The following is a 12,997-nucleotide window of genomic DNA, read 5'->3' as shown; positions in this document are numbered from 1 at the left end:
AGCTTGAAAAGGGGAAATGAATGCAAAGAGGCTCTTTATCTCTCGAATCACTTCATAATCAGTTAGAACATATTTGTTACATTGGAGGTTCTTCTTCATTTGTCTTCTCTTTTAGAAGCAATTGCATCACATAAAGAAGACATGGGATACAAATGGCGATTGGTGCTAGTTTTGTGTCACATTGACTGCACACCCTCCTATCTAGATGCGCCAATCAGAAGCCTTCTATCTAGACGCTACAATCAGAATATACATCAATCAAATACCTAGTCCAAGGACAACAATTCAGCTCAAGGGTCCCTCCTAATCCGCAATATTTAATTTTATCCAATACAAAGGAGTTACATAACAGAAGGTTTGAAGAGATCACAAAGTGGAGAGTAGCACATCAAGATATCATTCGCTTTTGACAGCCTCGCCTATGTTCTCACCCATTTTCGGTGCAGCAGTTTTATTGAACAGAAGAGTTAGTTGATCAGCAAAAAGCCGGTTCTGCAGCTGTTGAAAGTGTTGCCTTTTCCTCTCCATTTGCAACTCAAAATCCTCAAAGTGATTAATCTTGTCTTCAATCTCCTTTGTCTGCAAAAGATGGTTATCACAACAACAGGAGCTGATCAGGAGAATCTTTAACGAACAGCATAAAACTAGAACAATCTCCGTGCTCAACCTGAGTGGCAATCCCAGATATCGCTTTCTCCAGCTCCTCTTCTTCCTTCTCAAGCTGCAATTTTGCTTCAGTAAGAGCTTCTTCTATCATATTCCGGTTATTACCATTTGATGCATTACCAGATTCTGCATTGAAGAATATGACAAGGTTGGAAGTTAGGCGACAGCCAAATCTTATCTCTTTATTGATACACTAATACAGGGTCCCTCACTAGCGTTATTTACTCACACCAACTCAAATGTGTATCATTGTTGCTTCAGGAAGTATACAGAAGTTGCAAGGGAGAGGAGAAAGAGGTAACGTGTTCTCCCTGCATCACCTCTGCAAATTTCAGTACCCAGTTTCCTCTTTGGTATCATTGGTTTTGATGACTTCCAGCAATAATCAGAATGCATATGGCCAGTAGCTAACTATATGATAACAATAATTATAACTGAGTCACTTTGCAGATTGACTTTAGCTATGCACCTGATGCTACATTACAGATTGTAACTCTAGCGATCACCAAGACCTATTGTATTCTTTTTTCCTGCCACTACTTCATCCAAAATTAGTCATTACACAGAGCTCAAATTGGTGGACAACAGTTCAATCATTTTTCAGCAGTTTCCCTCTCTAAACACTGGAATTGTTGAGATGAACTATAAAACACCCGAGGAACTTAATTTACCCAAAAACTCCTCGAGTGGCATTTGCTACAATATTATCCTCATTCATTTTCATGAAAGTACACTTTTTGCTTATAAAATGGGGCAAAATGCTCCTCTGTACGATTATTAGTTCCACAAACACACCAGTTTCTGTAGACTTGCCCATTAACAAAGTTTAGCTTTGTTCTGGATGCACTAACTAAAGCATTTGAGGGGCGCTACAGTCTGTTCATCAAATCAGTTTTACTACTTGCAAGGTTACCACAAGAAAAATAAAATGATATGTTTGAACATGAGCAAGTTGATTAAAGACAAGGAAAAGATCATAGCATAGACCCTCTACTATTTTCAACTCTTTCAACAGTTTGGTCACATTTACGTTTTTTTCTTAATTTTATGTTTTTCGCAAGGAAGTGTAAGCATGTAAATCTTCATCATGAGTGGGGAAAAAATGTTTCCACAAGCAATAAAACTAACTGAAACCACATGATGTAAATTCATCTGAAATTGATCATTAACCATCAAAGATAAGCATCAGTGATACGAATCTATTAACCACAAATAAATGATAGTTAATACCTTGCTGTTTCCCATCACCGAGATCAGACAAAGCCGCTACTGCTGCACGTGCTGCCACTTCTGCAACATCTACTCCAACCAATGTGGAAAGGAAAGCAGCCTGAAGAAAAAATTAATTAAAAGAAACCCATATGCAGAATAACTAAAATCTATTAAATACTAGCAGAAATGTAAACCACCCAAAGGTGTAGAAGCCCCCCTCAGTGTTCAGTTGAATAGCATTTCATTTGCAAGGAAAAAGATATGCTATAACATTCTCCACATACCTATACCAGTAAATGCATATTCAACCACAGATATAAGAAAGATAATAGCAACTTCCCCTAAATCCTATACAGAACAAGAGCTAATTTTGCTTTTAAATTGCCAGGAAATCATACGATCTATAGGCTATCATCTCATGGAGATTTTGAGAAATCTCACTTGTAGCGATGGAATGTGACCTTAATGCTACTTTTCATATTCTAATCCCACAGTAAAACAATCCTATGTGTTATTCTTATTACCCAAAAAGATGAAGTTATTACCTGCGCCATTATTGGGTTACTTGCATCTGCAAGTGGTGAGAGGCGCATCCTTTTGTTTGGTAGTGCTACATTTTGTAAGCCTAACTCCGTATCCGGCTCTGCAGATTCTGGAGGACCATCAAACTGTTCGCCGAATGGAAGCTTTATAAACCGAGCTACACATTCTTTCACAGTTCTCCCACCAACATGCTCTGCAACTTTCTTCCAATCATCACCATAATGCATGATAGCTTCTAGAAGTTGCAATGTCTCTTTATCACTCCAATCTGTCTTCGCCTCTTCACTGATCTCAACCCGTTTAAAATCTGAAGAACTCAGACCCACCCGATAATTACCCCGCACATAGCACCTTGCACAAAGTGTCATATCATGCTGCATGGATATTAAAAACAGCAATTTGGATACCAATGTTTCACCATAAAATCAAGTTCTAAAATGAGATGAAGTGATTTATTCACCAAATAAAGAAAAACACTTTAAAGTGATTTAGAGAAGCATCAACAAAAACACACTCTATGCAGCCAATGCCTGGGAACACAATTTGATAATATGCAATAGTAACAGCTAAAAGCATTCCCTGAATGGAAAATATAAACAAATATATGGCAGACGCATAACGTGGAATCTAGGATGAATCATGCGTGACTAACAGAACCTAAATTTCGTAGATTTAAAACCTATCAATGGCGCAAGAATTAGGAGCAAGCACCTTATCAGAGGCAAAGCAAGCAATGGTGCAAGCAGCCTTGCAACCACTGCAGATCCTCTTTTTCTGCACAGCAACATCAGCTCCGGCGCCACCAGCGGCGACGTCGCCGCCATGTGCTGCGGCAGCGGCAGCAGCGGCGGACTTGGTCTCTTTATCCTCCCATTTCAGCTGGGGTTTCGTAGTAGAACCGGCATAATTAATCAACCCCCAAGCCTCTAGGAAATCGAAAACCCTCCGAACGGACCCCACGTCACCAACGATTGTCTTCCGCACCTCGGTGAAGGTGATTTTCCGATTAGGGTTCTCCCGGAAGCGCCGTATGATGGCATTCCTGTAATACTTGTAAACCCTAGGGTTCTTCGAGGGCGACCTCCCATCAAAGAACTCCGGCACGAACCTGGCCTCGCATTCATGAATACCATTCCACGTAAACCACCCTAGAGAAATCAAATACAACAAATAAATAAAAAATAAAAAGAACAAAAACTCCGTCATTTGATTTTTCATAAGTATTAGATTGGAAACAGGCGTACGCGAATAGCTGGGGATGTGAATGACGTCGGCGTCGGGTTCGGGAGGGCGGGGAGTGACGGTTGGCGGAGTGGCGGCAGAGGTGGAAGGGGGAGTGGCGGCTGCGGAGGAGGACTGAGGGGGAAGGTCGACGGTGGGGGTGGGGGTGGGGATGGGAGGTTCATGGGGGGGTTTGGAGAGGGGGGTAACATCAGTCGCCATGTTTGAATTAATTTTAATATTTTCGGAATTAGGAGACAATTTTGCGTTAAAAACGAATCCACTGCGCCGCGGGTTGTGATTGCTTCTATAGTACAACGTCTGAAGCTGAGAGTACAAGCCCCGACCAACTCATCTCTCGAATGGATCCAATAGTGATAATAAAATGGAATATAATATCATCATTTTACACAAATTACTCTTTTATTTTGTATAATTTTAAAAACTACCCCGATCAAAAAGAAACAGTAGCCTGCATAATAATATTGACTTTTTTAAGGTAAATGTGCAACTTTTCAGAAATAAGAAAAATTTATATAAATGATATTAATATTTATGACGGGTGTGTACCTAATATTTTAAAAGTCAATAGGGGTAAATGTAATTATCTCTTTTTAAATTACACCAACTAGGCGAAATCGGGTTTAATTGCAAAAATACTATTTGTCATTTATAAAATTACAAATATGTTGCTTAAGACGCGTAGATGCAATTTATCTTTCAGAATCTATCACAAAATTTTGTTTCTAAATAAGAAATGCACTTATAATTACAACTATAATTTTAATGAACAAATTTAGAATTTTATATAAAAAAAATACTCATATAATTAAATCTAATTTTCAAAGGTGTCGATGCAATTTAACATTATAATAATAATTAGTGGAGTAAATGCATGATGAATTTAAGTTTTAGATACTCCTATTTAGCAACAACATTGAACAATAAGGCATGAAATAGCACTGCTAGATTTGTTTCATTGACATAACCAGCAAAATTCTTATATCTAATGCTAGGAATAATTATACCACTCTCTCTCTCTCTAAACATTTGATAAGATTACACATACACCCTTTGTCAAAAGTTTCATTTAGTCTATTAGAAAAATTTATAAAATTTGCAGACATCAGTAACAAAATTGAATAAAAATTCATTTATTCCCAATTGACTTATTATGAATTTATTGCAAGTCAATCAAATATTTTCTAACCACACCACCCTTGTAGGATCGAAAATGTATCTCATCACATGCACTAACACGTGATACGTACAAAGACAATTAAGTCAGAAAAGATTTATCTAACTTGTAACTAAATCTACAATAAATTAGGTAAATGTGATTTTTAATTAAACTTGCTAATGTCAACAAATGTCATACAGAATTTCTCCCCAGCCTCAGGTCTATTTCCTTCTCCATAGCACCACCATCATCATGTGATGTAAACAAGTAAAGCATTGTTACAAAAGCATCCAATCCAACATAATCAATCTCTGTAGCCATGGGATTTAAACCTGAGAAAGAAGGCAGAGATTGACAAGGAAAACAACCAAAAAGAAAAGGAACACAGGAAGCAATTGAGGAGAGAACAGATAATAACAGAAAGAACCATCTTCCTATTTTAAGACCTTGAGCTTCTTTCATATTTTGAAGTCAGGCTCTAAAATTAATCCAGATTTGATTACAAGCAATGTCCCAATGAAACCCTAACATCTGTTGTTATGCACAAGATGATGGATGATGATGATGATGCTGACCCGACTTCCTTTTCTTAAATACAATGCAGGATGCAACACAGGGAACACCAGAGACTACTACTATCTACACAACCCAAAATGCTGGGGACTCCCACTATAAAAAGAATCATATGTTGATTCTACCCATAATATTCCTTTTACACGGTTCATTATTCCCAGGTCGACGGCCAGAAACCCATTCCAGCCACCACCCTTCCACGACTCTCCGCCAGTCATCCATAAGGCTGGCGGAACACAAGAGTTTTAGATACACCAAGTTAAAGGACGTGCAATCCGCACATTCCAGTTCCTCTCTCCACCGTCAGGAGCGACTCGGACATTGACTTCTCTGGTGAGCGTGACAATGTAAGACCTGCATACGTACAAAACATTTATAAACAAAACCAGTACCAGGGCATAAAAGTAAATATGTCTGCTTGTCAAAATTCTTTAATCTCTCATTTCCAAATTTCTGGTGGTTAACAAAACATGTGCAACCAAATCGCACACAAATTTACTGTCTAAGATGTTCAAAACGGCGATCAAGTCCTGTAAACATCAAAATCATTTCATGTTCAATTTGCAAATTTCTTAGTCCAAACACACTCACAGAGAATCCGGAAAGAGAGTTATAAATAAGAATAGAAAGAATCCTGTTCACATCCATTTCATGTTTCAAGTTCCTATGCAAGTCTATAGTGCTCAAAAGAGTAGTATAATTAGAATAACAAATGCAACACATCAACAAGATATAATAATCAGTATTCCAGTTTTAAATACTTATACAAATTTATTATTTCTAAGAGCTACAGTAGCAGCTGATAATTGTGTCTTTAACATTCAAGAGGATCTACCCATGCATGTAACTGGTGTATATATATCTCACCATTGGCTAGTTTGACAAATTGAAGTTAGAAAAGGCCTGCATCGGTACAGGAGGAAGAGGTGGTTTGTTTGCAATATCTTTTTAAAGGAACAAAAGCATTTGTCTGGATCTTCCCTCTTTTCTTGCTCAGGCAGACAAAAGCAAAAGGGGGATGGGATCCAAAACAGACTTGGTGTAAATTGAGCACTTTCTTACAAAATCAGATCCTAGAATAGCAATTATCTCGTAGAATAAACATGGCATAACTTCAAATAAACAGGAGACAACCACCAAATCTAAGTCATTGTTACTCCTTTGTAAGACTTCTGAATAACAGCTCCTTTACTATGTAAATTTTGCATATCCCTTACAAAATTCTCAACATGAAAGCAACCACAAAGGATGCAAATATTGAAGATATAGAAAAGGTCAAAAGAAAAGGAATGGAGTACACGTGTCTGTTAAGAATACTAGTAACATACCTCTAGAATGCAAAACGAATAATTTGCAAGGCTAGATTTGAAGCCCGCCAATCAAGTGGCAGTACTGCTGCTCTTAGTCCTGCTGCAATCTAAGGGAACCTGAAAATGGTGTAAAAGATAGGGAAAATGTCACTCAATTGTAACAGCAATCAAAAGAATATTAAACCTGGAAGCAAACAAGAAAATTTACCTAGATCAAACCCTCACCCAGCATTTTGGTCAGAACCGCTACCTGGCATGAATTGAGGAGAATGCGCAGGTAGTATGAACTGTGGCTGCTGTGGAATAGGTGTTGCAACACCTGATACAACCAACATGTTAGCCCCAGATCTGCCTGTTCAAATATAATATCAATACACAACCTTCCATAAAAAAAACCAGAAATGAGCAAACAGATGCCACCCCAACTCTGTTTAGATTTACATTCCTTTTAATGATTAAATCAGCGCATCTGACTCACTCACGAACTCAAACCTCCACAATCAACAAGTTGGACAAAATTTAAAATAAAAGGGGGGAAAAAGACATTATATTAAAATTTGATAAAATTCCATACAGTGCAGTAAATGCTGGCTGACTATAAGGCATTACAACAGTAGCACTACAATATGTTTTCTCCACTTCAACAAATTTGACTGAATCTGACTTGGTTTATATTCTAAGGGCTGACATTCGACACAAACTTTCTCATTTTACCCTGCAATGTGTATGACCGATCCAACTTCAACCAGAAAAGGACAGAAAATAAATTCACTTAAATTCTTTTAGATTCATTCAGCAGGTCGCGCATGTGCTCTAACACAAAGAACAAGAGGGAAGCATCACATTCACACACACACACACCCCTCTACCCAAGCACCAGAATGCTACCACCTGCCACCATAACGTTTTAAGATCACCGACCACCAAGTGAAAATCTCTAGGTTCCAGAATTACCATCACATCATCTACACAGCCACCTGTTTTTGCAGTATCCAATAGCAATACCAACACTAAAACCAGAAAAAATTCATCACTTTGAAGCCAATAAAGATGAGCAAAAGCCCCAAAACAACCACCGGAATCCATTTGAGTGCCACAAGTCAAAGGGAAGAAAAACTTATATAACGTAATAGTTAAAAAGCGTGAAAAGATGTACACCATCATTGACGCAATTCCCAGACTTCAGACTTATTTCCAAAAGGAAACTTAGAATTAAAACTGGCACGAATCAACCTTCACGCTGGACATTCTCTGAAAGACTCTTACAAGAGATAATGGTGCTGGCAGTATGATGATAACTGTGCTGATGGTCATTCTGTTGAAGCAGACAGGATGATGGTGGAGCTATGTGTTGGTTTGCTTGGGGAGATGGTATTTGCTTCTCACTTGTGCGGGCAATTATTACTCAAATTTGGGGGAAGAAAAAGGCTCATATGATTGAATAAAGAGATATTAAGATGGGTGACAATATTGCACCACTTGCATCAGGAAAATAGCCATTTCTCACAAACTAAGGGAATACATAGATAGCCTCTTGTAATGTATAGTTAGAAAAACAAACCCAAATCCTCCACATATCTTTAGTAGTCAACATTGTAAAAAATACAGAAAAGGAAAAACGGCATGGGAACCAATGCACACATGAAATAATTACATTACGGAAAGACAATGCTGTATCAGAGGAACCAAAAACATTTACCCGCAGGATATGGTGTTGGAATAGTTGGAACAGATGATGTTGTCATTGGATTGACACTAGGCCCACCAAACTGCATTATCTGATGACCAGGCACTGCATACCCTGGCAATGCTGTATAACTATGACTTCCTGGAACACCCTGGCTCAACTGGCTATAAGGATACATAGTTGTGTTAACCGTTCCAGGCAGACCATATATGTGAAGGTATTGTTGACTTCCATAAGGACTGTAAACACCCTACAAGATAACAGAAACTCCAAGCGTCAAATGACTTACAGAAATATTGGCATCAGAGAACAATTCAACGGCAAGTTTCACAATGTTGACCTGAGAGTAAGCATATTCTGGATTGTATGCAGCATACCTATAACCAAAAAGAGTAGCTTAATCAGACATCAAATATAAGCACTCAAGCATATAGTTGAGATCATAGTCATTAAGTTTTTCCGGTAATTCATAACATTGAATTTGTAACGCATGATAGAATCTCCAAAGGCTCGATAATTTCACAATCGTGTAAGTTGATATTGCAGAGTAGTCACCAGGAAATATTAACTACCAAAGCAAGAAAATAATGATTGCAGCAAATTTAAGACACATGCATCCAAGACTTTTTTATACTATTTCCTTTATGTTCGCCAGATAAATGAAAGGCGAAATGCCATAATTGTAAAATAATGACATGATTCATTGAGACATCAGAGCATAAGTGTAGATCTACACAACCAGTTTCACACTATTAAAAATCTGCATACAAAACACCAGTCACCATAGACATATTATACTGTGAAATATAGCTCACCCATACGGAGGATACAACAAGCCTTGTTGAAATCCATAAGTAACAGGTTGCTGATAGCCAAAACTTCCAATGTAAGCACCCCTAGCAGCTGGTAAGCCTCCAAGGTAAGGTGCCGGAGATCTGAAGCGTCCTATGAGCAGTAAACAGACACAAAGTTAGATTGAGATCTGAACTAGAAAATCAATAGATTAGGTGATAATCATTTTCCACTCGCTTAAGAAATCCAAATAAATACTTAAGTTAATGTATAATAGTGTGCTTAATACACCAAAAGCCCATTCCTCATTCTTAGGTTCCAATACTTCTATATCTAACATAAATGATAAACTTCTGGGAGCTTTTACATATCTAACGATACGAAACTCGATACTTGTGAAAAAATTGTAAACAAAAAACAGACCACCACATGCAATCAAATTTTCATGGGGTGGGGCTGTTCTCTAATAGCAAATGGTTGATTAAAACATCATGCACAAAAGTTTAAATCATCATACAAAAGTTTTCTTCTCGAAAATATGCTTCAGGAAGTTTATATGCAGGAGCAGGAGCATACACATAAGTGTGCAAATTCAGGATATTGCTGAGGATAGCATGCCTTTAAAACTGGAATCGATGCTATTCTTATAGTAGAGCGTCTCCTATATTTCCATTAACAAAATGTTCCGAGCAAAATTTCAACACAGGGGCATATTGCATAAACCCAGTTGACGCAGGGGCATTATTGCATAAACCCACTTGATATTGGTGATATAATAAGTGGAAGTCCAAAATTTTTCTTAATGATGTAGTAGAACATTCCAGCAGAATTTGAGAGCCCAAATTGGATGAAAATACGACCATTTTGAAATTCTTCTAGAAAAGATATTTGCCTATCCAAACGAGATGCATTACCAAAAGGAACCGCTGGTCGAGGTCTCCCTAATGAAGCCAAATTACAATTTGCTCGTCTGCCATCAATAATTGGAGTTGGATCGGCACAGGCTCTCCTGGCTGATTCAGGATCCCGGAAAGTCACCTAAACCCTCCATCCAAACACCATTTGGAACTCAAGTCACTCAATCATCCACATTTCCACTTCAGGCACAAAAAATAACAAAAAGGCCCATTTTTTGACGGTCTCACTCGTGAAAGTGGAAGTCAAAATGGAAACTGAAAAATACAAAGGCTTCCATAATTTAAAATCAGAACGTAGATTCACCAAAAAGACAAACTTTACAAGAGCCCAGTTAAAAAGAAACACAAATTCATCAAAAAATTCAAACCAGAAAAAGGATTATAATTTTCAATCAAGTTAATAAGAGCTCACAAAACCATATCCTTTGGATCTGCCAGTATTCTTATCGGTTATGACCACGGCTTCAAGAATCTCCCCAAATTGCTCGAAATAACGTCGCATGGTCTCACTCTGAGTCTCCCAAGCCAACCCTCCGACAAATACCTTAGTGAAAGTCGTGTCTCCAAATGGAGAATTCATATACTGAAATCCACCCGGACCCGAACCGGAGCTTGGGCCCGGCATCGGCGGCTGTGGCGGCTGCTGCTGCTGATGATGATGATAAGCCATAATCGCTTACTTAAACTAATTAAACTGAAAACTGACCTTTTGGGCTTTCTAACAGAAAGAAGGGAGAAGAAAGTTCCGGAAGAAATAAAAAGGGTTTAATTAATTAATCACAGAAGGGGGATCGGCGATTCAAGTGATACTAAAGTCGATCTAATTGAGAGAAAGTACCATCTTAACATGAAAACCTTAGAAAAACCCTAGCTACGGCTGAAAGCGATTGAAAAGCCATTAAATTGTTTTCTTCAAATTATTTAAATATTTATATATACAAACAACGAAATAGGGAGAAAGAAAACAAGGGCTAGTGAGTTTGAATTCAAATTTACACCAGAGACAGATGAAGCAGAGATCACCGAGCACGAAGATCAAGGAACAGAAACAGAAACTAAAAGCAAAATAAAAAAAACATAAAAAAGAAAAGGGCCAAACAAGATAGAAGCAACAAAAAAAAAATAAAACCCTAATTTTGAGGCGGAAAGTGAAGGAAACAGAAGCAACAGTAGTGGGTCAAAACAGAAGAAAAAGGGGTGTGGGGTTTGGATCAGCTGTACAAGAGAGCAGAGAAAGGGTACGTATGGACTATGATGGGGTTATGGGATGGTGGGGAAAAGCCGAAAAGGCGAATCATCAACGGATTTCCGAACTCTCTCTTTCTCCCCCAAAATTCCAATCATCCATCCAGCAAAAAAATTTACACCAAAAACACAAAAGAAAAAAATCCCTAACAAGTGATTAATTGGGTGATTACAGGATAGCGCAAAAAAGGGTTTTGGGTTTGAAATTCTGATTGGGGAGAGGGTGATGATGATGGAGAGAGATGATCTGGAACACGGTTGTCATGATGATTTTTCTTTCTTTTTCTGAACTTTTATCTCCCCCCAATTTACAGAGTGATGAATTGAGATGAAGAAGGAAAGAAAATGGGAGTGAATGTGGAAGGAAAGTAAAAAGGAAAATCAAAATTAGGGATTAGAACAGATGCTCCTGGATTTCCAAACATAGAAGAAAATACAGCTCGGAAGGCCCAGTTTGTGGGCCATCTTCTTTCATCCACCATCCCCTCCCCCCCCCCCCCCCCCAACCCAACTATGTGTCTTCTTTTAATTATTTCTTTTTATTTTTTTCTTTTGTTTCTTGGTTCATGGTTTTAATCTTTTTGTCTTTCATAATTTTTTTTAAATTATAATTAAGGTTGAAAAATAAATTAAATTATTAAATATATAAAACTCGATATCAATTGTTGAAAGCTTGATTTATTATTTATAGTGTAAATTACAATAAGTTTCTTGAAATTAGATATCATTACGAATAAATCATTATTACTTGAAAAATTACAAATTTCCTCCTGATACTGAGAATTATGTGATTTTGGATGGACGTCTGGAGTTGTCAACTTTATCTTTATTATATTTTTAAAAAAAAAATAGAAACAAATTGGACAATATGAATGGAAAATTTTTAAGAATTATTAAAAAATATCCACTTAGTCCCTAAAATAATTTTCTAAACTTTTAAAAGTAAGCAAAATTATAATTATAGTCCATCAATGCATTTTGGTTAGTTCATCATAAAATAGATGAAAACCTAACAGACTAACATATTCGGTTAATCGTTCGACGGTAGTCAAAATTTGAGTCTAGGATATTGGTAATTTTTCTAATAACGAGGGAATATTTATAATTATATCGAATCCCAAAAATGATCGTTGTGAATTACCCTTACAAAGAATCAAAATTTAATAATTCTAGCGTACATGACTTAAAACTCAACTCTAGCTCAACTTGATTATAAAGAAACCAAAAAAAAAACTAATCAAATTGGATTATTATCATACAAATATAACTCTGAAGTTCAATAAAATTTCAAAAACAATATATTCAGCTCGATTCGATACATTGACCCCTCAATTCTAACCTTATACTATATAGATTATTATATTTTATTAGAATCCACTTAATTCAAAAATAATATATCCATTGACGCTAAAGAAAATATATAACATTCCCAGTTACAGCACTTCGTTGTAAGTGAGAGCTTTAGATTTGGGAGCTTCACGTTAGAATTTATAGAGTGGAAACTCCTGCTATGATTGCTCGATGAAAGTGGCGCGATTTGATTGACCCTCTCGACACTATTTCTTTAATCATAATATGATTTAAAATTACTATGTCATTGCTATTTGATTCATTCTTTTTGGCTTAAAACTCATTTCTATCGAATTTGAAC

The 12,997-nt window shown here is 37.1% G+C and overlaps 2 protein-coding genes across 3 annotated transcripts; both read right to left on the bottom strand.

Moving 5' to 3' along the window:
* Positions 1–34: 34 nt before the first annotated feature.
* Positions 35–3,879, bottom strand: SWI3B (switch subunit 3). Its single transcript, XM_011075950.3, has 6 exons — positions 3,666–3,879; positions 3,133–3,569; positions 2,424–2,795; positions 1,897–1,996; positions 668–792; positions 35–579 (listed from the first exon to the last, which is right to left on the bottom strand). The coding sequence occupies exons 1-6, from the start codon at positions 3,862–3,864 to the stop codon at positions 397–399; spliced, it is 1,416 nt and encodes a 471-aa protein (XP_011074252.2). The 5' UTR covers positions 3,865–3,879; the 3' UTR covers positions 35–396.
* A 1,357-nt stretch (positions 3,880–5,236) lies between these two features.
* Positions 5,237–11,769, bottom strand: LOC105158862 (RNA-binding (RRM/RBD/RNP motifs) family protein). Of its 2 annotated transcripts, none has more exons than XM_020692455.2 (8): positions 10,514–11,769; positions 10,099–10,222; positions 9,208–9,337; positions 8,733–8,769; positions 8,405–8,642; positions 6,914–7,057; positions 6,724–6,822; positions 5,237–5,749 (listed from the first exon to the last, which is right to left on the bottom strand). In XM_020692455.2, the coding sequence occupies exons 1-6, from the start codon at positions 10,769–10,771 to the stop codon at positions 6,927–6,929; spliced, it is 918 nt and encodes a 305-aa protein (XP_020548114.1). In that variant the 5' UTR covers positions 10,772–11,769; the 3' UTR covers positions 5,237–5,749; positions 6,724–6,822; positions 6,914–6,926. The 2 variants fall into 2 exon arrangements, with proteins under 2 accessions (XP_020548114.1, XP_088734443.1); XM_088878317.1 differs by having other exon boundaries at positions 6,914–7,024; positions 10,514–11,765.
* Between the last annotated feature and the right edge of the window lie 1,228 nt (positions 11,770–12,997).

Source organism: Sesamum indicum, linkage group LG3 (assembly GCF_026168435.1).
Source record: "Sesamum indicum cultivar Baizhima isolate 11 linkage group LG3, ASM2616843v1, whole genome shotgun sequence".
Classification (NCBI taxonomy): Eukaryota; Viridiplantae; Streptophyta; class Magnoliopsida; order Lamiales; family Pedaliaceae; genus Sesamum; species Sesamum indicum.
Note: the sequence above shows the minus strand (reverse complement) of the source record. Positions and strands in the feature narration are given on the sequence as shown.

Coding starts and splice junctions, on each gene's coding strand:
- LOC105158862 (XM_020692455.2), bottom strand. CDS start 10,771: ATGGCTTATCATCATCATCAGCAGCAGCAGCCGCCACAGCCGCCGATG. Junction 9,338..10,098: donor TCGACCAGCGGTTCCTTTTG/GTAATGCATCTC, acceptor TACTGCTCATAG/GACGCTTCAGATCTCCGGCA. Junction 8,643..8,732: donor CAGAATATGCTTACTCTCAG/GTCAACATTGTG, acceptor GTTATCTTGTAG/GGTGTTTACAGTCCTTATGG.
- SWI3B (XM_011075950.3), bottom strand. CDS start 3,864: ATGGCGACTGATGTTACCCCCCTCTCCAAACCCCCCCATGAACCTCCC. Junction 1,997..2,423: donor GTAACCCAATAATGGCGCAG/GTAATAACTTCA, acceptor TTTTTTCTTCAG/GCTGCTTTCCTTTCCACATT. Junction 793..1,896: donor CGGTGATGGGAAACAGCAAG/GTATTAACTATC, acceptor TCTTCAATGCAG/AATCTGGTAATGCATCAAAT.